The sequence below is a fragment of the Salmo trutta genome, chromosome 28, assembly GCF_901001165.1.
Source record: "Salmo trutta chromosome 28, fSalTru1.1, whole genome shotgun sequence".
NCBI lineage: Eukaryota > Metazoa > Chordata > Actinopteri > Salmoniformes > Salmonidae > Salmo > Salmo trutta.
The window spans coordinates 36,141,831-36,167,402 of NC_042984.1; the positions used below are offsets into that span (position 1 = coordinate 36,141,831).

Genomic DNA, 25,572 nt, shown 5'->3' on the forward strand with positions numbered 1-25,572 from the left:
CTTGGAAAAAGACAGCTCCTGCACTTCTTCCATCCCAAGTCAAGCACTGACCATTCCTGTAGGGTCTTAGTGGTCCCTTTGCTGTCATTTAGTGGACACATTGCCCTATTACCCTCTGCTATGTTTGGACTGCTGTGGTCCATGTTTGCTGTGATCAAGTGTACTACAAAATGTATGGCTCTCCTACTCACTATTTTGCCCACTCTTTTTCAAGGCTAGAACTATTTTGTCATTTGTAATAGCTCTAATACTTCTAAACTTAATATGCATTTTGGTAACATATCTATTTAACTTTTGAATGCACAGTATTGTTTACTAGGTTTTGTCCAATGAATATTGACTATTAACTATTCTTTAACCATCCCCTCTTCAATCCGGGATGATTGGAAAATGCTTTGTTCAAAAAAAGACATTGTATCATTGTATCTTGATGCGCCCCTGCTTAGAGTAGTTGCCTTTGAAGAGAAACAACTGGATGTATCTGCAGAATGATAGTACACCTAACCTGTCAGTTCCTATCGCCTGCAGAAAGGAATGAAAGTATAAAGCTACTCTTGGCACTTTTTATTATCTTCATAGGAGCTCATTTCATCATCATCATCCTTTGCCATAGAAGTCTCTGAGCCAGGTCAGCAGAGCACTCTAGTGGTATATTTGGTGCCTTTGCAATGACGTGAGAGCTTTTATTCTCACGTGCACTAACACAGTGAAATGCATTTCTTGCTTGCTCTTTCCCAACAATGCAAAAGTACTATAAAAATACATTAAAAAAGTAAAGTAGAACAAAAACACAATAAATATAAATAAGAAGAACCCGAGAAAGTAAGTAAACCATATACAGTGTCAGTTCCAGGGTCAGTGCCAATACCATATTTACATTGTGCAGGGATACTGGAGTGGTAGGTTAGCAGTGGAGGCTGCTGGGGGGGAGGATGCCTCACGTTAATGTCTGGAAGGGAGTCAATGGAATGGTATCAAACCATATGTTTGATACCTATTCCATTGACTCCATTCCAGCCATTATTATGAGCCATCCTCCCCTCAGTAGCCTCCACTGTAGGTTAGATATGTATATGGGTAAGGTAACTAGGCATCAGGATATATGATAAACAGAGTAGCAGCAGCATATATGATGTTTGTATGTGAGTGTGTGTGTGTGTGTGTGTGTGTGTGTGTGTGTGTGTGTGTGTGTGTGTGTGTGTGTGTCTGTATGGTCAGTATGAATGTGTGTGCGTGTTGTGTGTGTGAGCAAATAAAGTGTGTGTGTGTGTGTGAGTGTGGGTGTGTTGGAGTGTTAGTGTGAGTGTTTGTGAGTGAGTGCGTAGAATGTGCATAGAGACAGTGAAAAAATGTAAATAAAATAAAAGGGTAAATACAGATAGATCGTTGTATTACACTATATTACATTAGCTTTATCACAGATCTTTCTCCTGCTCTGGTAGCAGAATCTAACATCTGAAGCATCTTCCAGTGCCTGAAAAAAGCAACCCATGAATTTACATAAGTGTAAATTCAAATGTTGACTGTCTATAAATATGAGGTTGTGGATGTTTAGTTTCCCAACACTGATTTTCTTAGGGTTTGGTGTTTTATCAAATAAGTTTTACCAGATATTTCTTCCTTGTCTTTGCTTCTTATTTTTTTTATCATATGCTGGTGTACAGTATTTTAAACCCCTGCCAATCAAAAGAAAACTCAAGATTAGATTTGATATTCCTCAGTTCTATGGTAACAAGGAGTAAGACATAAGTGCTTTCATTATTTAACAAGACTCTCAGTGCAACTACATGTGAAGACATGCCAGTAGTAAGCATAAGGTTGTTTCGGAGACTGTCAACAAGCTGTTGATTGTTGATCACAGTTTTAGAAGGCACTGAGCAGTGACAGTGAAGGTGTTGGTGAGGACAGTGGCTGTGTGTCCATGTGGGACTACATGAGACCAAGCCTTAGTCACAACTTGGTCAAACCAACACAGTGCACTTTAAATGGAATAGGGTGTCATTTGAAATTTGTCCAAACACTCAGTGTCACACAAAACAGTGACAACATTCAAACAAGGTGTTCAGTCTGCACACTTATAATCCTGATATGTGGAGAAGTCATCCATTCCCTGTGAAAAAGGCCATACATTTGCTCTGAGCTGGAGACCTTCAATCTAAATGTTTAGGAATTTCACTTTCAAATTAGGCTAGATTTAAAGGTTCAGGTTAAGTTAACCAGGGCATTTTGTTTTCCTGTGGTGTTTAAGATGGGTTTTAAATCCAGTAGGCCTAGATGACACAGAGCATAGAGGCACTAACTCTAATTATACAAACGCATATAAAATGAATAGGTCAAATGTCCATTTAAAAATTCAGGGGTACTGTTAAATTACAATTCTACTTACAAAGTACGTACACATCCTTAAAAAAAATGTACCATTTAGTTTTCCCTGCTGGTAAACGTTTGGCATTGCAAAGAGATTTGTTTAGCATTTTCCCAAAATGTATTTCTTGAGCATTTCTCCCCAAATATGACCTTATTGTATTGTGGATCAGTCCTTGGCGTTGGCTAAGAGAACCTCACTGGCCCCACTGCCCAGTCCCAGCACTGAGAAGCTCAGAAATGGACCAGTACCACTCAAATGACCCTCTGTTGGAGTGAGACATAAGGGGAAGGAAGGGAGAAATAGAGTACAGGAGGAATGGAGAGACAGGGAGAGAGAAACAGAGAGATGTGAATGAGAGCAAGATAGGTGCCCTTGTGCCATTGATGACACAAAAGCATGAAACATTAAAACATGCTCTGTGCACGTCATTGTGCACGTAACTGCACACTGAACATCCGTTTCTAAGTTATTTTCAATTATTTAATGGTAAACCTTTTCTCCCTGACTGAAGGACTTACCTCCATAGCAATAGAGCAAGGCTAAGCCCACTGCAAGACTAAAACAACTCAGAAAGAATAGAGGTCCTGCAGAGAGAGGTAGACAGACAGACAGGCAGACAGACAGGCAGACAGACAGACAGACAGACAGACAGACAGACAGACAGACAGACAGACAGACAGACAGACAGACAGACAGACAGACAGACAGACAGACAGACAGACAGACAGACAGACAGACAGACAGCATCATACTGAGTGACGTTATGCACATGGCTTCCTCTAAAGAAAACATCTCTTTCTTTGCCACGCGATTGGCAGTTACCGGTTCATTACAGCTGTATATCAGAGATGACGAACTTTTCTGTCTGATGTTACCTTTGACCTACTGTAAGCATAACAACATCTTCAAAGGAATGAGGAGGTTGGTTTGTGTGTGTGTGTGGGTAAAAGCAGAGCGAAGGGACTGATTGGACTCTGAATGGAGGAATACTGAAACATTAATTAACCACATGCTTAGCTGAGGTTATGGAGGTGACAGGGCTGGATGCAAAACAAATCTTGATTAAATTTACGGGGTGGATGCTTCGATAAGAAGCAGCAGTTCGACAAAACTCTTTTCCAAAATGGTCAAGTGCATTAAAATCAGAAACAAAGCCATACTATACAGTTGTTAGGCCTCCATAAAATGTGTATTCTAAAAGAAAACTACAGGTGCTGTATAAAGTACACTACACTGCATTTGGAAAGTATTCAGACCCCTTGACTTTTTCCACATTTTGTTACATTACAGACTTATTCTAATATAAGTCTGTTTTTCTCAACAATCTACACACTATACCCCACAACGACAAAGCGAAAACAGGTTTTTGGAAATGTTTGCAAAAAAATTAATAAAAAAACAGAAATACCTTATTTACATAAGTATTCAGACACTTTACTATGAGACTCAAAATTGACCTCAGGTGCATCCTGTTTCCATTGATCATCATTGAGATGTTTCTACAACTTGATTGGAGTCCACCTGTTGTAAATTCAATAGATTGGACATGATTTGGAAAGGCACACACCTGTCTATGTAAGGTCCCCAAATTGACAGTGCATGTCAGATCAAAAACCAAGCCATGAGGTCAAAGGAATTGTATTGAGGCACAGGTCTGGGGAAGGATCACCAAAAAATGCTGCAGCATTGAAGTTCCCTAAGAACACAGCGGCCTCCACCATCATCCAGAAATATGAAACCACCAATACTTTGTCACTCTGACAGAGCTCCAGAGTTCCTCTGTGGAGATGGGATAAAATTCAAGAAGGACAACCTTCTCTGCAGCACTCCACCAATCAGGCCTTTACGGTAGAGTGGCCAGACGGAAGCCACTCCTCAGTAAAAGGCACGTCAGCCCGCTTGGAGTTTGCCAAAAGGCACCTAAAGACTCTCAGACCATGAGAAACAAGATTCTCTGTTCTGATGAAACCGAGATTGAATCCTTTGGCCTGAATGCCAAGGGTCACGTCTGGAGGAAACCTGGCACCATCCCTACGGTGAAGCCTAGTGGTGGCAGCATCATGCTGTGGGGATGTTATTTAGCGGCAGGGGTGACTAGTCAGGATCGAGGGAAAGCAAAGTACAGAGAGATCCTTGATGAAAACCTGCTCCAGAGTGCTCAGGACACTGAGGACTCTGAGGTGAAGGTTCACCTTCCAACAGGACAATGACCCTAAGCACACAGCCAAGACAATGCAGGAGTGGCTTCGGGACAAGTCTCTGAATGTCCTTGAGTGGCCCAGCCAGAACCTGGACTTGAACCCTATCTAGCATCTCTGGAAAGACCTGAAAATAGCTTGGCAGCTGCAAAGAAGAATGGGAGAAACTCCCCAAATACAGATGTGCCAAGCTTGTAGTATCATACCCAACAAGACTCAAGGCTGTAATCGCTGCCAAAGGTGCTTCAACAAAGTACTGAGTAAAGGGCCTGAATACTTAAGTAAAGGTGATATTTACATTTTTGGTTTTTATAAATTAGCCAACATTTCTAAAAACCTGTTTTTACTTTGTGATTATGGGGTATTGTGTGTAGATTGATGAGGGGAAAAAACAATTTAATCCATTTTATATTAAGGCTGTAAAGTAACGTGGAAAAAGTCACGGGGTCTGAATACTTTCCGAATGCACTGTATATGACCAAAAGTATGTAGATACATGCTCATCAAATCATGGGCATTATTACGGAGTTGGTCCCCCCTTTGCTCCTATAACAGCCTCCACTCTTCTGGGAAGGCTTTCCACTAGATGTTGGACATTGCTGCGGGGACTTGCTTCCATTCAGCCACAAGAGCATTAGTGAAGTCGGGCACTAATGTTGGGCGATTAGGCCTGGCTTGCAGTCGGCGTTCCAATTCATCCCAAAGGTGTTCAATAGGGTTGAGGTCAGGGCTCTGTGCAGGTCAGTCAAGTTCTTCCACACCGATCTTGACAAACCATTTCTGTATGGACCTTGCTTTATGCACAGGGCATTGCCACAAAGTTGGAAGCACAGAATCGTCTAGAATGTCATTGTATGCTATAGTGTTAAGATTTTCCTTCACTGGAACTATAGGGCCTAGCCCAAATCATGAAAAACAGCCCCATACCATTATTCCTCCTCCACCAAATTTTACAGTTGGCACTACGCACTCGGGCAGGTAGTGTACTTCTGGCATCCGCCAAACCCAGATTCGTCCATCAGACTGCCAGATGGTGAAGAGTGTTTCATCACTCCAGAGAATGCATTTCAACTGCTCCAAAGTCCAATGGCAGCAAGCTTTACACCACTCCAGCCGACTCTTGGCATTGCGCATGGTGATTTTAGGCAGCTGTAGCAGGGCAGAAATTTGACAAACTGACTTGTTGGAAAGGTGGTATTCTATGACAGTGCCACGTTGAAAGTCACTGAGCTCTTCAATAAGGTCAGTCTACTGCCAATGTTTGTCTATGGAGATTGCATGGCTGTGTACTCGATTTTATATACCTGTCAGTAACGGGTGTGGCTGAAATCACCGAATTCACTAATTTGAAGGGGATACCACATACTTTTGTTTATATAGTGTATATCTACACAAACACTGGATATTTACAAGCTCACAGGTTATTTACATGTGTGTTGGTCTTTAATAAAGCATCGGACTACATAATTAGAGCAGAGTGGAGCAGGACTATCCTGCATATAAGAACACTGGAGGGGTTGAGTAGTTCAGTCAAGTAGGGACCAGATGCTCCAACACATAAGAGTCATTCCATTTAATTTCAGAGAAATTAGCCATTTCTCCACAGAAATGAGTGAGAAAGTACCAGGTTTTACCAATTAGATGCCATTGTTCCTGCTACTGCTACACCGTTTTATCTATTTTGCTGGTATTCTGTGTTTATTAAATGGATCACAACGTTTTCTTTGGCTTAATCTGAAGTTGTTAGTTATCATTAGCCCTGTAATGTGGTATTATATTTACCCCTGTCATTAAGTACATATCTCTCCATGCGGCGGCCCACAGTGTTAGTCTCTTTTGGGTCTGCAGGCTCTAGAACAAAAACACAAGGAACACTGTTAGTCATTCTCCACAGCATCACAAAGAAACAGTAGGCATACATCTGCAGGAAACAGACAGACTGAGGAAGACAGACTGAGAGAGAAACAGACAGACATAGAAACACACTCAGAGAGAGAGAGAGAGAGAGAGAGAAGAGAGAGAGAGAGAGAGAGACATATTGCCTCTCCTTGCGGTACCTCTTCTTCGGCTGACTCTGGTAGGCAGGTTTAAAGTAGACCTTGTCAGCGTGGATCTGAAGCCCCCGGTAGAACTCATGAAACTCCTCCTCACCCTTCCCATGTAAGTACACCAGCAGCTCAGCCAATCGCACCGCAGTAGGTGCGCTCAGGTTCCTGAACTGTAGAATTACACAAGCATCCAATCACAAGAGTCCAGTCAACTGTCCAATTATCCATAATGCATTTATGGATCTGTAATAAGGCCTTCATCCTGAGTTATTATTGTCCAGTATTCCCTAGAATCACAAAATACAACACAACAAATTGCAAAGACTGAAATATTGTAAATTGCATGACCATGTAGAGCTAGATATGTAAAGGCATAGAGGCTAAGGGTGGTCTGGCGAAAGGGGTGTAAAGCTGTGTGCACCCTGTAGTGAACCTAAATCCCTTCAGAGAGTTAGCATACTCACAAGGCTACTTACCCTCTGGGCCTCCTTGTCAGTAAGTATTTGAGGGTAGGTCCTGTTGAGCTGCAGCACCAGCCTGCCCACCAGCTCAGTGTGCATCCTCTGGTCTAAACACAGGAACTTGGAGTTCCTTTTTAGCTGCTCATGATAGCAGTCTGAGCCTGACCAGGGAGCTAGGGAATACAGGAAATAAGGCACAAAGAACACACATTTGGGCAGCACCTTAATTAGAAGATATATAAACTCTGCAAAAAAAGAAACGTCCTCTTACTGCCAACTGCGTTTATTTTGAGCAAAGTTAACATGTGTAAATATTTGTAAGAACATAACAAGATTCAACAACTGAGACATAAACTGAACAAGTTCCACAGACATGTGACTAACAGAAATGGAAAAACGTGTCCCTGAACAAAGGAACACAAAAGTAACAGTCAGTATCTGGTGTGGCTATCAGCTGCATTAAGTACTGCAGTGCATCTCCTCCTCATGGACTGCACCAGATTTGCCAGTTCTTTCTGTGAGATGTTACCCCACTCTTCCACCAAGGCACCTGCAAGTTCCCAGACATTTCTGGGGGGAATGGCCCTAGCCCTCACCCTCCAATCCAACAGGTCCCAGACGTGCTCAATGGGATTGAGATCTGTGCTCTTTGCTGGCCATGACAGAACACTGACATTTCTGTCTTGCAGAAAATCACACACAGAACGAGCAGTATGGCTGGTGGCATTGTCATGCTGGAGGGTCATGTCAGGATGAGCCTGCAGGAAGGGTACCACATGAGTGAGGAGGATGCCTTCCCTGTAACGCACAGCGTTGAGATTGCCTGCAATGACAACAAGCTCAGTCCGATGATGCTGTGACACGCCGCCTCAGACCATAACGGACACTCCACCTCCAAATCGATCCCGCTCCAGAGAACAGGCCTCAGTGTAACGCTCATTCCTTTGATGATAAACGCAAATCTGACCATCATACTCACTAGCTGCATTAGTACTGCAATGCATCTCCTCCTCATGGACTGCACCAGATTTGCCCGTTCTTGCTGTGAGATGTTACCCCACTCTTCCACCAAGGCACCTGCAAGTTCCCGGACATTTCTGGGGGAAATGGCCCTAGTCCTCACTCTCCGATCCAACAGGTCCCAGATGTGCTCAATGGGATTGAGTGAAGTGAAGAGCACTTTTTGCCAGTCCAGCGATGGTGGGTTTGTGCCCATAGGCAACATTGTTTCCGGTGATGTCTGGTGAAGTCCTTAGTCCAGCCTCTTGCAGACAGTCTGAGCACTGATGGAGGAATTGTGCGTTCCTGGTGTAACTCGAGCAGTTGATGTTGCCATCCTGTACCTGTCCCGCAGGTGTAATGTTCGGATGTACTGATCCTGTGCAGGTGTTGTTACACGTGGTCTGCCACTGCGAGGACGATCAGCTGTCTGTCCTGTCTCCCTGTAGCGCTGTCTTAGGCGTCTCACAGTACGGACATTGCAATTTATTGCCCTGGCCACATCTGCAGTCCTCATGCCTCCTTGCAGCATGCCTAAGGCACATTCACACAGATGAGCAGGGACCCTGGGCATCTTTCTTTTGGTGTTTTTCAGAGTCAGTAGAAAGGCCTCTTTAGTGTCCTAGGTTTTCATAACTGTGACCTTTATTGCCTACCATCTGTAAGCTGTTAGAGTCTTAACGACCGTTCCACAGGTGCATGTTCATTGATTGTTTATAAGGTTCATTGAACAAGCATGGGAAACATTGTTTAAACTTTTACAATGAAGATCTGTGAAGTTATTTAGATTTTTACAAATTATCTTTGAAAGACAGGGTCCTGATTTTATTAATGTTTAGCCTATATTTATTTATTTATTTTATTTATTTATTTTTATTTCACCTTTATTTAACCAGGAAGGCAAGTTGAGAACAAGTTCTCATTTACAATTGCGACCTGGCCAAGATAAAGCAAAGCAGTTCGACACATACAACAACACAGAGTTACACATGGAGTAAAACAAACATACAGTATAAAAATAAGTCTATATACAATGTGAGCAAATGAGGTGAGATAAGGGAGGTAAAGGCAAAAAAGGCCATGGTGGCAAAGTAAATACAATATAGCAAGTAAAACACTGGAATGGTAGATTTGTAGTGGAAGAAAGTGCAAAGTAAAAATAAAAATAATGGGGTGCAAAGGAGCAAAATAAATAAATAAATAAATACAGTAGGGGAAGAGGTAGTTGTTTGGGCTAAATTATAGATGGGCTATGTACAGGTACAGTGATCTGTGAGCTGCTCTGACAGCTGCTCTTAAAGCTAGTGAGGGAGATAAGTGTTTCCAGTTTTAGAGATTTTTGTAGTTCGTTCCAGTCATTGGCAGCAGAGAACTGTAAGGAGAGATGGCCAAAGGAGGAATTGGCTTTGGGGGTGACCAGAGAGATATACCTGCTGAAGCGCGTGCTACAGGTGGGTGCTGCCATGGTGACCAATGAGTGGAGATAAGGGGGGACTTTACCTAGCAGGGTCTTGTAGATGACCTAGAGCCAGTGGGTTTGGCGACGAGTATGAAGCGAGAGCCAGCCAACGAGAGCATACAGGTCGCAGTGGTGGGTAGTATATGGGGCTTTGGTGACAAAACGGATGGCACTGTGATAGACTGCATCCAGTTTATTGAGTAGGGTATTGGAGGCTATTTTGTAAATGACATCACCGAAGTCAAGGATCGGTAGGATGGTCAGTTTTACGAGGGTATGTTTGGCAGCATGAGTGAAAGATGCTTTGTTGCGAAATAGGAAGCCAATTCTAGATTTAACTTTGGATTGGAGATGTTTGATGTGAGTCTGGAAGGAGAGTTTACAGTCTAACCAGACACCTAGGTAGTTGTAGTTGTCCACATATTCTAAGTCAGAACCATCCAGAGTAGTGATGCTGGATGGGCGGGCAGGTGCAGGCAGCGATAGGTTGAAGAGCATGCATTTCGTTTTAATTGTATTTAAGAGCAGTTGGAGGCCACGGAAGGAGAGTTGTATGGCATTGAAGCTCGTCTGGAGGGTTGTTAACACAGTGTCCAAAGAAGGGCCAGAAGTATACAGAATGGTGTCGTCTGCGTAGAGGTGGATCAGAGACTCACCAGCAGCAATAGCGACATCATTCATGTATACAGTGAAAAGAGTTGGCCCAAGAATTGAACCCTGTGGCACCCCCATAGAGACTACCAGAGGCCCGGACAACAGGCCATCCGATTTGACACATTGAACTCTATCAGAGAAGTAGTTGGTGAACCAGGCGAGGCAATCATTTGAGAAACCAAGGCTATGGAGTCTGCCGATGAGGATGTGGTGATTGACAGAGTCGAAAGCCTTGGCCAGGTCAATGAATACGGCAGCACAGTATTGTTTCTTATCGATGCCGGTTACGATATCGTTTAGGACCTTGAGCGTGGCTGAGGTGCACCCATGACCAGCTCTGAAACCAGATTGCATAGCGGAGAAGGTGCGGTGGTATTCGAAATGGTTGGTAATCTGTTTGTTGACTTGGCTTTCGAAGACCTTAGAAAGGCAGGGTAGGATAGATATAGGTCTGTAGCAGTTTGGGTCAAGAGTGTCACCTCCTTTGAAGAGGGGGATGACAGCAGCTGGTTTCCAATCTTTGGGAATCTCAGACGACACGAAAGAGAGTTTGAACAGGCTAGTAATAGGGGTTGCAACAATTTCGGCAGATAATTTTAGAAAGAAAGAGCCCAGATTGTCTAGCCCGGCTGAATTGTAGGGGTCCAGATTTTGCAGCTCTTTCAGAACATCAGCTGACTGGATTTGGGAGAAGGAGAAATCGGGAAGGCTTGGGCAAGTAGCTGTGGGGGGTGTAGTGCTGTTGACCGCGGTAGGGGTAGCCATGTGGAAAATGGCCAGCCGTAGAAAAATGCTTATTGAAATTCTCAATTATAATGGATTTATCTGTGGTGACAGAGTTTCCTATCCTATATAGGCCTAATAAAATGTAAATCTCATTTACAGTACTTGCGATTATTGTGGGTCCACTTTAATGTTGGTAAAATAATGAAGTTAAATACAACCAATACTTTAGTTTGAGTTGTTGTAGATTGAGAAGGTCAGCATGCAAAAGGTTCCGGGTGGCGAGAAGACATTGTGGACAGTTGTGACAGATTGTACTCTGCAGCGCATGATTCACCCATAATTCAAAACCCCAAAAGCTATATTCAAATTCAATAACCTGCCATGGAAGAAAACAAATGCCTCTTCGCCGCCAATGACTGCCTCTTCACTAACTTCCTGCTCTCCCTAATTTGACGCTCTTCCCATGATGACAGCACACCCGGCCGAACACCCCTGCCCCACTGTAGTGGTGCACTAATGACTATTAATAAGTCACGTCACTGACTGAGGTCTAAACTATGCAAGAATGTGCTCCTACACTGTAATTACACTGTAGCCTACCTACCTATGTAACTTATATATGTTTTATATGTCACCCACATAAGTATAATATTGAGTCTCTTGGATCACTCAAAAATAGTCTGTTCATTGATTGGTTGTTTTATTGATGGCAAACCTCTCATCCTAACTTGGTGACTGACTATTTTGGTTAGATTCTATTATTTTGGTAAAACTCCCTCACAATCGTATTCCTAACTGATGATAATGCAAGGTTCTGCCACATCTTTGTTCATTGATTGGAAAAGTTTAAGAACATAGAATTTATTACATGATTAATCGTCAATCCATCTGCAGTGGGACTAATCAACTTGCACTACGTACCATCATTGTCGGTAGGCTATAGGAAAATAAAAAAGTATCATAAAATTCCCTTTACATTCCAATAGTACAGAATAACATGTAAGAGTTATTTATACCATGAAGTACCATCCCATATTGTACACAACAGGATTGGGAAATGTAGGCCTACACATGCTATCCCTTGATCCACCAAAGCAGAAGCATCAAACTTAAAAATGCTGAATACTGTACAACATGATTCTTTCCAGAATCATAATTACTAGAGTTCATGGCTCAGAGATAGAGGACATTCCATTTCAGAACTGAAATATTTACTGTGCACATGTTTATTACTATTGTACATTTCCAGGAGGAACACTGTAAAATCAGGCAGCAACATAATAAGTGATTCCTATGGAATAAAGACTGTCCTCCCCTGTAAGCGCAACTTTCCGCTTCGGGCAGTGTCCAGAGGGATAGGGTCTGCGTTTAAGGCACATGTCTGATGCACCCTAGAAATGCTGCCTTGTCACTGAATGGTCTACTGCAGGTCAATGTCAAATGACTAATCAATGGTCATGTGGTCACTTAGTCCGGCGATATTCATTGGTGCCTGGTTAATAATGGCATAGGCTTGGTAACAATTCAGGTGGTCCTCTTTCCTTTTGGATATAGTTTCCAGCTGGTTGATGTTCAGTTTATCCATGACCCTGTGGTCTATGTTCAGTCACTTCCTGGTTGTGACCTCACACGGATATGACCCGTACGGGGCGCTCCTTGACATAGAGGGGGTGTTGACACATCCTGTAGGGCTTCTCCAGAAGTGGAGATACACTGCCCTCCTGTCCTCCATACTGCCTGACCAGGCCTGAGCCTGGGGGTACCACTTGGTTCTGAACCAGGCCCGTGGTCCGAGGTGGACCTGGATACTGGGTTGGGATAGGGTTTTGAAGTAGGCCTGGATTGTGTGGCAGACCTGGGTTGTGGTAGAGGCCTGAGTTGTGTGGGAAGATGGGCTGGTTGTAGCCTCTGCAGGGAAGAGGAGCTGAGTTGAAGGCTGGGCCAGTGGTGGAGGCCTGGACTGGACCAGTCAGAGCATAGGGGTACTTATGATACCTGTAGAGAGGACAGACACAGAGACATTGAGCTTTGCAAGGCAGACACGCATGAACAGGCATGCACTCACGCGTGCATGCACACACACACACACACACACACACACACACACACACACACACACACACACACACACACACACACACACACACCTCACCAGCTGGGTCTCTTATTATCACACATTGAAGGGTCATGGTTGACCCATGGTAGAAGTGCCTTCTCCTGGGTGTTGTTATTGTTGTTCCTGCCATTGTGGCCGTAGCGAGAGGCCCTGTTCTCTTCCAGTTCCACTTGCTCCAGCTGGTGCCACAGACGCGTCTCCCTGGCAACACAAAAAAAGTTTTTACAGATGTAGGACCTTAATTTGATCACTCTTTTGTTGCTGAGAATTTTCCTTATCAGCAGGAAATCCAAACTTGTAGTGTATTTGAGGTTTAAAAAGGCTTCTAAAGTTTATAATTTCCACTTTGAAATGTCAGACTTGATTTGCCCTAATGAAAAATGAAAAACCCCTACAAAAATGTTCATTAATGATAATTCACATCATAATTCACATTTCCTGTTGCTACAAGATTATTTTCCTGCTATAGCAAACTGGCTTAAATTAAGATCCTACATCTGTATAGTCCCATGTAGCTTACTTGGTAGAGGATGAAGCTTGCAACGCTAGGGTTGTGTGTTCGATTCCCATGGGGGACTAGTATGAAAATCTATGCACTCATTTCTGAAAATGTATGCACTCACTAAGTTGCTCTGGATAAGAGCATCTGCTAAAATGTAAATGTTGTACTCTCAATAGCTACTGTACATCTCAATATTGTTATCAATCCCCTTTACCACATAGTATAATTTACGACTCTCCATCTTTCGCTTTTTCTCACCTCTTCCTGTCTTCTCTTTTCCTTTCTCTCCCCCCTTTCTTCCGTTCATCTCTCCTTCTCATGTGTCCTGTCTCATCTTTTGGTCTCCTCTCCTCCTTCTCCCCTTTCACTAGTCATGGCTCCTCCTCTCCTACCTCTCTCCTCATCTACTATCTCCTCTCACCTATCCAGTCTATCTTTCCTTCTCACCTCTCCTTCCATCCTACTTCGATCTCTCCCTCTGGCCTCTCCTGTCTCCTCCATCACTCCTCTCACCTCTCCTCCCATTCTCCCTCCATCACTCCTCTCACCCTTCTTCCTCTCCTCCTCTGCTCTTCTCTCGCTCTCTCCCCTCACCTCCTCTCCTCTCCTCCCTCCATCTCTCCTCTCACCTCTCCTCCTTCTTCTTCTCCTCCTCCGTGACACAGTCGAGCAGACAGCAGGTGATGAAGGCAATGGACATGAGGAGGATGATGGCACAGCTGATGATGGATGCCACCACTGCCACACGGAACCCAAAGTCTTCCGACGGGGACACCGCTGAGAGAAAAGATAAAACATCTATCAATTAATTTATGAGATCTGTCTACAGATAACAAACAAAATATATAAAAACAAATCACTCCAGAAAGTGATGGAAATATAATATATTTGAATGCCTTTTTAAGTGTATTGCATCCATTTATAATAGACACCATTAAGTACCTTGGTACCATGGTACCTAAAGTGTTACATTGACATCTACATAACACTGCCCATGGTCAGAGAGCACATAAAACTAATATATCTCCAATATATTCCTCTATGTTCCTCTTTTTCAGAATAATTAAGAGGCTGACAAGCAGGGAGTTTGCAATCCATGCACTTTTTCCACTCAATGCATTCTGAAGCTTTTAATATACTCCTACACACGCATGCACGCACACACACACACACACACACACACACACACACATGCACGCACGCGCGCACACACACACGCGTAAACTTTCCTAAGAGGACAACTTTCATTTTCACAATAAAGCCCGAGTCTGACTTATCCATAATGTATGACGGCTGTCTTCACAAGGACGTCTATGAATATTTCAAGAACAAACATAACAAACACTGTACTAATGCGGAGTGCTTTGATTGCTGGCTGGTATGTCATTTTCTATGACAATATGTCCTGAAGGAGTAGACTGGTGTCCTCAGACCAACTCTGCCATATACTAACATACTGTAACTATGAACATCCACACCTACAAGTAAAGACCAGTGGTACATCAGTGTGTGAGTATCCTCTCAGCATTAGATGCCTTTTGAGAAGTGTAACTTTTAAATGTTTTTCAAAGCGCAGATGTTCAACTTAATAAAAAACAGGTTTTCCCATCTCAAGAGGTAAAATAAAAAATATATAATATAGTAAGTGCCTATTAAGTACCAAATATATTAACAGTGTTGACTGTAACAGAGTTGACTGTAACAGGATTGATGATTTCTTCTTAAATCAGCCATTAATCCCCTTGTGATAGGAGGAATGAAAGCTTGTTCTGTGCAACAGGGAGTGGCAATTGAATGCAAGATTCACACCAAAAATACATTTGTTAAAATATTCCTACCCTGTCTATCTATGGGTAACGGGGTTGACGTGTTATGCTCAACCCACTCAGTTTTCTACCACAAAACACCAGAAAAAGGCCAAAAAGAGTAGAACCAGCTTTTACTCTATGATTTGACTATTAGATGTTCATTGTTTGTTTAGATTAATTTGGGGATTAAGCAGTATAAAATCTTTCTAGAAGTGACACAGGTGTGAAGGAGGGACATGTCAAAATTCTGAATTTTGGAACTTCACTTTAGCAAGCCTTCATTCATATTAAATGACACTTAATTTAATATAACAGGCTTTTAAAATTCTATTTGTCCACAATTTCTACATAAAATATCAAAGGGTTGCAAAAGGAACTCTTTTCGTGGAACGACACAGATACATACGTTTACACCATGGAAAGCCTCCTGACCACTGGGTGCTGTTGCTGCCCCAAACACAGGACACCTCATTGCCCCCCACCAGACGGTGTCTGGATGGGCACTGCAGGGTGATCACCGTTCCCACATTGGTGCCATTCCCCTGAATGATCTTCTGGGTGCCCAGCGCGGGCTGGGGCATGGGCGTGCACTGGCCTGGAGGGGGAGATGGGAGATGGTAACTATGGTATATACAGCCATATGTGAGCAGAACAGATAACTCAAACTAGAACAGCCACAATAGAACTTTCAGTGGAGAGAGCACCCTCACAATGGAATGCTGCTGCGTCCCTTCAGCACAGAACACTACATTACAGAACACTGCATAGAAGCGTTGGGGGCAGCTCAGTATTGCGTGACAAAAACACACACCACATCTGCAGCCCTACGCTTTGCTGCATCTAATGCTGATGGTATCAAAGCAGGAAACATGATAAATCATTAAATAAAAGGACTGCTAGCTTGGCAGAAACTCAGGTCCCATTTGTGGCCATGTTAAACAGCTGGTTATCAGACTCAGCACGGTGCTGCAGGAAAATGGACTCCCACTGTGAGCTCTGGTTTTCATACTGAACTATGACCCTTAACAGAATGACACTGCTCTAATGCAAATATACAGGAGTGTATTTCGGAAGGAATCAAAGTAAGCCACAGCTTGTGGATAAACAAAACAGCTTTGTCACATCCTGTGAAGTGTGTTCAGTCAATTGTTTCTACACTGACTGTGCTACTGTAATTGGTTAATATAACAAATAACACATTCACTGGGAACACGTCACATCTTATCACCTCAAGAGTATAACGGTAATGTAATTAAATTAAAATGTAATTAATCTCTCATTCTCTCTCGATATAATTCAAAGGAATACTCTCACGAGTCTCAAGTTTTGGAATTTATGAACACTATTTTCAAATTACATTTTAGAGAAATTGTCTGTAAAATCATGTAGCCTAGGCCTATTACGAATGTGTAGAAATTGTTGCAGTGTTTTCTTGCCACCACAAGAGGTCCTACATGTTCAAGAAATTACTTCTTGAACTCAAGATATCTGAAAGAGGAACCAAGTTGTTTTAATTCAGATAAGGTTTGAAATAGTGTTAGTAAATTCCAAGACTTCTGAGACTCATGAGAGTATTCCTTTGAATTATAGCGAGAGAGAATGAGAGAGAGAAAGAGAGAGAGTGAGAAAGAGAGAGAGACAGAGAGAGTCAGCAAGCAAGAGAGTTATGTTGCTGACTGACTATTGGGTGGTAGGCTAATTCATAAACCATCATTTCTGCAGGGCAGGCAGACAGCGCTCTCCAGCAGTCTGTGACTCATAGATTTCTGATCAAAGATATCAGTTCTCTCTGTCAGTTGGGCTGGACTGGCAGGGTGAGTTACATTGCTGAGTAGGCCTTTCAAGGCCATGATGAAACCTCACCAGCCTGAACAGATCCACAGAAAACACCATATTTATGCAACAGTTTTTTAGTACACAAGGACAATTTTATGTAACTTGTGAGTGTTTGTGTGTGTGAGAGAGAGAGAGTGTGTATGTGTGTGTTTAAAAGTGTAGCTGTACATCCTAGCTCAGTACAACCGCAGTGTTAGTTGGTGTGAAACTAAGAAACAGTGCATTCTGAAAGCCACCTGCAGCTTCTCAGACCATGTGATCTATAGGAACACACTCTCACTTCCCCCTTTCCATTCTTTTGTCCTTATTTACAATACAGGCTCAGAATAGACATAGGCTGGCTACTCTATTATTCCATTAAAACCATTGCTTATAAAACGTTAAGACCTTTATTCCATGTATGTTTTGTTGTCATGTGATAGTTTGCATACATATTATGCATAGCTTGCAGAAAGTAGGCCTAATGTTGTTTTCCTGCAATGTAATTCATTGAGTACAGATACATCATATAAATGAAGTGCTATTTGTGTGTCATGGAATGCATTTTCTCCCCAAAATAAGGCTACATGTTGGTAGGCCTACTCTATGATGGTATACACACAGAGTTTACAGCTATATTTCACAAATCCATTAAACAACATCATAATGTCTCCAATAAAGCAGGCACTGTACTAATGACATGACATTTATGACCACATTGGATACATCCTGAAGCTCGCTTACCTGTATAATTACGGCCACGGTTGCCGTTTTTGGTTGAATAAATAGTTCTGGAAACATCAACCACCGAAGCTGTAACCGTTGACATGTCGGACGTAATCTACCCAACGGTCGACAACCCCTCCAGGACGCGCGTAAAAAAACGACAAGGAGACCCACAAGAGTATGCTACGGTAGCCTAGAGCTGGAGAATTATGGTCACTGGGCTGGATTGTGTTCGCAGCTGTCTCAGTGCCTGTGCGTGCTCACGCGTTTGCTTTTTTCTGTTTCTTACTCCCGGGCAGACGGACCCAACAGCAACCCATCAGTGTGTGTAGGTGTGTTGGTGTATCGGCTCGGCATGTCGCGCTGCGCTCTGGGAACGCACTGACTGTCCCGAGCAAAATCCGTCTGCAAGGTCTGCTAAACTAATCGGTGTGTAGGCTGTCAGAATATCACTTGGTTCACTTGATGTCACGTAATAGGCTTGTTGTCAGGGCGCTCCGAAGGTTGGCAGAATAGAATTAGGAATTAAAATAGGCCTACATTAAGTAATGTAATATCATCGCTATGGTTGGCAGTGAGTTCCTTCTTTCAGTTCACAATACAGAAGGAATCTGTGTGTTTGTGGGCTAGAGGTGATTCTGTCACATTGCCCCGCCTTCGATGATCTGCTGTGCACACATACTTTATGATAATGGTACTATATGCTGTCATTCATAGCACTAAGCATATACAACCAGGCTTTTGATATACTATAAGCTATTTGGAAGTAGTCAGATTTTATATTTCTTATAAAATGCTATTTATAAGCCTCAGATATCCAGAATGTGCTTATTGTTGCATGATGTAATGCATCAGATATATATCTGATATATATAAGGATATCATGAGACTTTGATAGTGTCCACCACTGCACACTTCAATCTGACATCACATGACAGGGTCTGGCTGGCTTACATCCTCTACTCACATTACTTACTCTAAAGGCATGGATCCACTGTACAGTTGTAGGCTACATATATTTTTACCAAAGCCTTTCCTAATCAATTTGCACAGATAATACCTTGTCAGGCTGGACATTTAGTGAGGGGACTCCGATTGCATGACTCGGTCTAGAGCAGATAGCTGTATGGCGGGGATTTGAACCCGTAACCTTTGGTCATCACCATCACTTATACAGCTAAACCATTAGTCTTGGCCTAGAGTTTCCTTGGTAGATTCTGAAATTATTACGTCCTGGAGGTTGCCCTTCTGATTTATAGAATACAAATGTTGCCTATTCGTTCTTTAATGTAATATGATTTACATGAGGCTCGCCAGTCTGTTCTCTGTGCCAGAACAGGAATCATTTTTATCTTTATAAACAGTGGTCATTCATATGCATAGCGGTCATTCATATGCAATGTTAATAGCTGGACAAGACCAGAGATAAAGGGGGGAAAAGGATGGTGAGAAAGCAAAGGAGATAGAGAGAGAGGGGTTCAGATTCAGATTAGTCAGAGCCTATAATCAATGCAAGTGAAATCTATCAGCAGAACAAGTGTTGTTTGTTTACCCATCATACACTTCACTACCAGCTGTCCAAGAACGAGAACAATCAGCCAAACCGGAAATCATGTCCTCATTGATGCGTACTGTGCAGGGGTGCATTTGAATACATGACGTGGGAGTTGTTTTCAATCACTATCTCCACATCCTGCGTCTATAGAGCAGTCCTCTACCAACCAGTTAACATAATCAGTCTTTTCTCCTGAAGAAAGAGTAAACCACATCACGGTCCAAGGGGTTCATCTCATTCCTTATAGCAGGGGTACTCAACTCTTACCCTACGAGATCCAAAGACTGCTGGTTTTCTGTTCTACCTGATAATTAATTACACCCACCTGGTACCACAGGTCTAAATCAGTCCCTGATTAGAGGGCAACAATAAAAAGATGCAGTGGAACTGGTTTTGAGGTCCAGAGTTGAGATTGAAGGCCCTATAGTGTGTTTTTCCTGCTCCTCCTTTTGTGCCCTGGCAGATCGTTTTGATATGGCATAGTTCAATTAGCTTAATGGTAAACCATCCAATTGGTCCTGAGCTGGTATGAATCATTTAGCTCTATTATACTGCTCATCAGATAGCCTTATTAATGGAATAGCCTTTATGCCAGCCAAGAGCGATACACTGCTCGTAGTGTAGAGACCTAAACACACCAACTCTACTCTGCTCTCCACACAAAGCAAAACGGACTTCAGTACAAAATTAGATGCCAGGGTCACCAATGGAGGCAAAGTAACCATGTTAATTAATGCTCATTAATTCTGAAAAATAACACAGTTATACTAGGTCAAAAAGACAAATTCAAACTCTAAATGGTCCTATCGGATGGACAAATAAAGTATTCGTATACAAACATACCAAGGTTGGGCTCATTTCAGAATTTTGGAATTGACTCCTATTTAACTCATGAGTTGAAATTCAAATTCAAATTGAATTGGCCACACCACACAAGATGTAGAATTGAGTTTGAGTGACAGAAAGTATAATTCAATTCAGTACAATTCAGTCATGGACCATGGGAGTTTCATTGAATATGACAGGTCACACTTGCAGATACCAAAGAATTGTCCTGTCTTTGGTATCATTAAATTGAAGACTACTATTTTATCAAATCAATTCTCTGTAATTATTATTACGTGATTAAACTAATCATGTAAATGTAATTAACTAGGAGGTCAGGGCACCAAGGAAAATCTTCAGATTACAAAGTTATAATTTTCCTAATATAACTTTTTAGATATTTTAATATCTGATCAATTGGTCTTCTAATTAATGAATTATTCTTTACCTCGCGTTTGTCTCATTCCAAACGTTGTAAGTTGTTGATTATCTGCACGAACCCAGCCTTCACTATGAATCATCCATACATCAACTGTCTTAATCATTTATTTACTAACTAACTAAATAATCACAGAAATGCATAACAAACAAACAGTAGATATGGTTACAAGGAAATGATAGGGGAGTTTCCCTAGTGGGCTAAGCCAATATGACGGCTTGGTAGACAAAAGGAAGTGGGTGGGGACTGAGAAGGGCGCGAAAGACGTAGTCACTACACAGTTGATAATTATATTGATAGAAATACTAATCCTTTGCACATGAACGCTCACTCATTCGGGAATAATTGCAATCAATATATATATTTAAGCTCAGTGTGTCGTTGTGATCTCTGTTGGAAACGTCCGTCTTTCTGTTGGAAAGTTCATCCGATTGTCTCTCCATCTGCTGCCAATGAGTCTTTCGTGGTTAGAATGGATACTTCAGAGTCCCATTCAGAAATGTTCTTATAGAATAGATATTTTGGCAGTTTGTCGGTCTTCACATTCAATGGTACATAATTCTTAGCTGCAGACTAGTAATTAGTATCGAAGAGTTGCTCTTATTCTGTTGGAATCGATAGTCTCAGAGTTTAACCACGTGGTATGGTTAAGAATTCAGCAACCATTACAACCTTAGCTTATCCTGAGGTTTTTATGGTCTCTACTCAAACCTTATCCCCCTCGGCTGGCCGAGGTAGGCATGGTCTAAAGGGAATTCCTTCAGGTGGGGGATATATTTGTAACAGTAGAAAAGGGCTGTCCCATGATGCCAGATCAATGTCTGTGCTCATGAGGCGGGCCAATGACTTAGTTAAACTTTAAAGTGAATACAATTCTCTCACATTAACGGTTTAAAATCACATTACACAATTTCACAAATAGTTTCATCTTTACTCATTAATTTCTTACAATAATTAGATGCAACCCTCAGAACGGAGGCTACTGTATAAACAGAGTTATGGTAATGTGGCTGTATTGTCTTTCCTGAGGTCACAATCATAAAACAAAACGGACCGGTCGTAGCCGGTTTCTCCACCGACCGTTTACACATTCTCCAAAACATGGATATTGTTCAGTTCTCAAGTTCTGTGATGTAGAAGAAGTTCCTTTCTCTCTCTATACTACCTGGCCCTGAGGAGAGTCTCCTCTAGTAACTTACGACCTGAGATAACAGAGCCTGGGTGTAGGGGGAAGAGAGAGGTGGTGAGAGAGGGGGGGTGGTACTCGCTATATCCAAAGAGGGCCACGTCATGACAGTATATATCACTTTTCTCTGGAAACAATGTTCATATACTATTATATTAGCTATTCTTAGTGCTAAGAATAGCCTATTATAGTTCCAGCAACGGTTTCATTTATTTGGCTTCCTTTTGAAGGCCTCGCGGTCACCTTGAGGGTTAAACTAATGCATTCTCGGAAATGTAATATATTCCCCATATTGAGCAACATTTAAGAGATTAATTAAATGTTATTATTTATTTATTTTCATTTCACCTTTATTTAACCAGGTAGGCCAGTTGAGAACAAGTTCTCATTTACAACTGCAACCTGGCCAAGATAAAGCAAAGCAGTGTGACAAAGACAAATATCCGATGATAGGGCGTGGCGCGAAATACAAACTTCTCGAAAATCCGAAAACTTCAATTTTTCAAACATATTACTATTTTACACCATTTTAAAGACAAGACTCTCCTTTATCTAACCACACTGTCCGATTTCAAAAAGGCTTTACAACGAAAGCAAAACATTAGATTATGTCAGCAGAGTACCCAGCCAGAAATAATCAGACACCCATTTTTCAAGCTAGCATATAATGTCACAAAAACCAAAACCACAGCTAAATGCAGCACTAACCTTTGATGATCTTCATCAGATGACACTCCTAGGACATTATGTTATACAATACATGCATGTTTTGTTCAATCAAGTACATATTTATATCAAAAACCAGCTTTTTACATTAGCATGTGACGTTCAGAACTAGCATTCCCACCGAACACTTCCGGTGAATTTACTAAATTACTCACGATAAACGTTCACAAAAAACATAACAATTATTTTAAGAATTATAGATACAGAACTCCTTTATGCAATCGCGGTGCCCGATTTTAAAATAGCTTTTCGGTGAAAGCACATTTTGCAATATTCTGAGTAGATAGCCCGGCCATCACAGGCTAGCTAATTTGACACCCACCAAGTTTGGTACTCACCAAACTCAGATTTACTATAAGAAAAATTGGATTACCTTTGCTGTTCTTCGTCAGAATGCACTCCCAGGAATTCTACTTCAACAACAAATGTTGGTTTGGTTCCAAATAATCCATAGTTATATCCAAATAGCGGCGTTTTGTTCGTGCGTTCAAGACACTATCCGAAGGGTGACGCGCCGGCGCATATCGTGACAAAATATTCCATTTCCATACTTCGAAGCATGTCAAACGCTGTTTAAAATCAATTTTTATGCAATTTTTCTCATAAAATAGCAATAATATTCCAACCGGGCGACGTTGTATTCATTCAAAGGCTGAAAGAAAAAAATGGAGAATTCTCATGAACGCGCATCTCCAGTGTCACTGTTCCCAGCCTGACCACTCACAAACAGAGCTGCTGTACTTCGCCCAGAGACTGCAGACACCCCATTACACTTTCTGGCGCCTTCTGAGAGCCAATGGAAGCCTTAGAAAATGTCACGTTACAGTAGAGATGCTGTATTTTCGATAGAGATGCCACAGAAGGAGAACAAATTGTCAGACAGGGCACTTCCTGTATGGAATCTTCTCAGGATTTGGCCTGCCATATGAGTTCTGTTATGCTCACAGACACCATTCAAACAGTTTTAGAAACTTTAGGGTGTTTTCTATCCAAAGCCAATAATTATATGCATATTCTAGTTACTGGGCAGGAGTAGTAACCAGATTAATTCGGGTATGTTTTTTATCCGGCCGTGTAAATACTGCCCCTTAGCCCTAACAGGTTAGCAGACACTCTTATCCAGAGCGACTTACGGTAGTGAATGCATCCATTTCATTTCATGCATTTTTTTTGTTGTTGTACTGGCCCCCCGTGGGAATTGAACCCACAACCCTGGCGTTGCAAACACCATCCTCTACCAACTGATCCACAGGGAAGGTGGCAACAAAGGAGTGGTTCAAGAAGAAGCACATTAAGGTCCTGGAGTGGCCTAGCCAGTCTCCAGACCTTAATCCCATAGAAAATCTGTTGAGGGAACTGAAGGTTCGAGTTGCCAAATGTCAGCCTCGAAATCTTAATGACTTGGAGAAGATCTGCAAAGAGGAGTGGGATGTGTGCAAACCTGGTGGCCAACTGAGATGTGTGCAAACCTGGTGGCCAACTACAAGAAACGTCTGACCTCTGTGATTGCCAACAAGGGTTTTGCCACCAAGTACTAAGTCATGTTTTGCAGAGGGGTCAAATACTTATCTCCCTCATTAAAATGCAAATAATTTTATAACATTTTTGACATGCGTTTGTCTGGATTCTTTTGTTGTTATTCTGTCTCTCACTGTTCAAATAAACCTACCATTAAAATTATAGACTGATCATTTCTTTGTCAGTGGGCAAACATACAAAATCAGCAGGGGATCAAATACTTTTTTCCCTCACTGTAGATGTGCAGATGATGATGTGCAAGTAGAGCTACTGGGGTGCAAAAGAGCAAGAGTGTAAGTAATAATATGGGAATGAGGTAGTCGGGTGTGCTATTTACAGATTGGCTGTGTACAGGTACAGTGATCAGTAAGCTGCTCAGACAGCTGATGCTTAAAGTTAGAGAGGGAGATATAAGACTCCAGCTTCAGAGATTATTGCAATTCGTTCCATTCATTGGCAGCAGAGAAGTGGAAGGAAAGGTGGCCAAAGGAAGCGTTGGCTTTGGAGAGAGAGACAACACAAGAGAGACAACACAACACTACACAAAGAGAGACCTAAGACAACAACATAGCAAGCAACACAGCGTGGTAGCAACACAACATAACAAAAAAAAGGCGTTGTCGTGCCCTCTTCACAACTTTCTTGGTGTGTTTGGACCATGATAGTTTGTTGGTGATGTGGATACCCGGGAACTTGAAACTCTCGACCCTCCCCATCAAACCCCTGAAACATTCAGAACGCCGCAGCCTGTCTGGTATTCAACCTTCAACCGCTCCTCCATACACTCCACTGGCTTCCAGTCATAAAATCCCATCTACTACAAGACCATGGCGCTTGCATATGGAGCAGCAAGAAGAACTGCCCCTCCCTACCTTCAGGCTATGCTCAAACCCTACATCCCAACATGAGCTCTCCGTTCTGCCACCTCTGGTCTCTTGGCCATCCCACCCCTATGGGAGATCAGCTCCCGCTCAGCCCAGTCAAAGCTCACTCCAATGGTGGAACCAACCTCCCCCTGATGCTAGGACAGCAGAGTCCTTCTAAAATGTCTGAAACTCTACATCTTCAAAGAGTATCTTAAATAAGACATCTGTCTTAGTCCCCTTAGCAAAACAATTTAAAAGAGCGTCGGCTAAATTACTCAAATTTAAGAATTTAAATTGAATATTGAAATGGAATTGACCCCACGTCTGTAGATCACTACTTTGAAGGCAGATCTCAATCTAACTTCCTAATTTATAAACATAGACAGTCAAAGAGAAAGTGTACAGCCAAGACACACCTGGCTCATATGCTGTTGGTAAAATGTAGTGGTGAGTTGAAACGGGATCGAAAAGGATAATGGGAGTTGGACATTATACTGTGTTGACGCTCACAGTGAATCATTCTAAAAGCATTAACGATACAGATTCAGTGAATCAACACACCTGCTGTTTCCAGTAT

General features: G+C 42.2%; 1 protein-coding gene and 1 pseudogene across 2 annotated transcripts; both read right to left on the reverse strand.

Annotated features, from left to right (window-relative positions):
• Positions 1 to 2,813: 2,813 nt before the first annotated feature.
• On the reverse strand, positions 2,814 to 10,214 carry LOC115166376 (caspase recruitment domain-containing protein 19-like; annotated as a pseudogene).
• A 1,540-nt stretch (positions 10,215 to 11,754) lies between these two features.
• On the reverse strand, positions 11,755 to 18,509 carry LOC115166124 (uncharacterized). 2 transcript variants are annotated; one of them, XM_029719837.1, is made up of 5 exons: positions 17,899 to 18,509; positions 15,746 to 15,934; positions 14,161 to 14,308; positions 13,066 to 13,230; positions 11,755 to 12,908 (listed from the first exon to the last, which is right to left on the reverse strand). In XM_029719837.1, exons 1-5 carry the CDS (start codon positions 17,981 to 17,983, stop codon positions 12,539 to 12,541), a joined length of 957 nt encoding a protein of 318 aa, XP_029575697.1. In that variant the 5' UTR covers positions 17,984 to 18,509; the 3' UTR covers positions 11,755 to 12,538. The 2 variants fall into 2 exon arrangements, with proteins under 2 accessions (XP_029575697.1, XP_029575698.1); XM_029719838.1 differs by lacking the exon at positions 17,899 to 18,509 and having other exon boundaries at positions 14,161 to 14,329; positions 15,742 to 15,917.
• Positions 18,510 to 25,572: the final 7,063 nt, after the last annotated feature.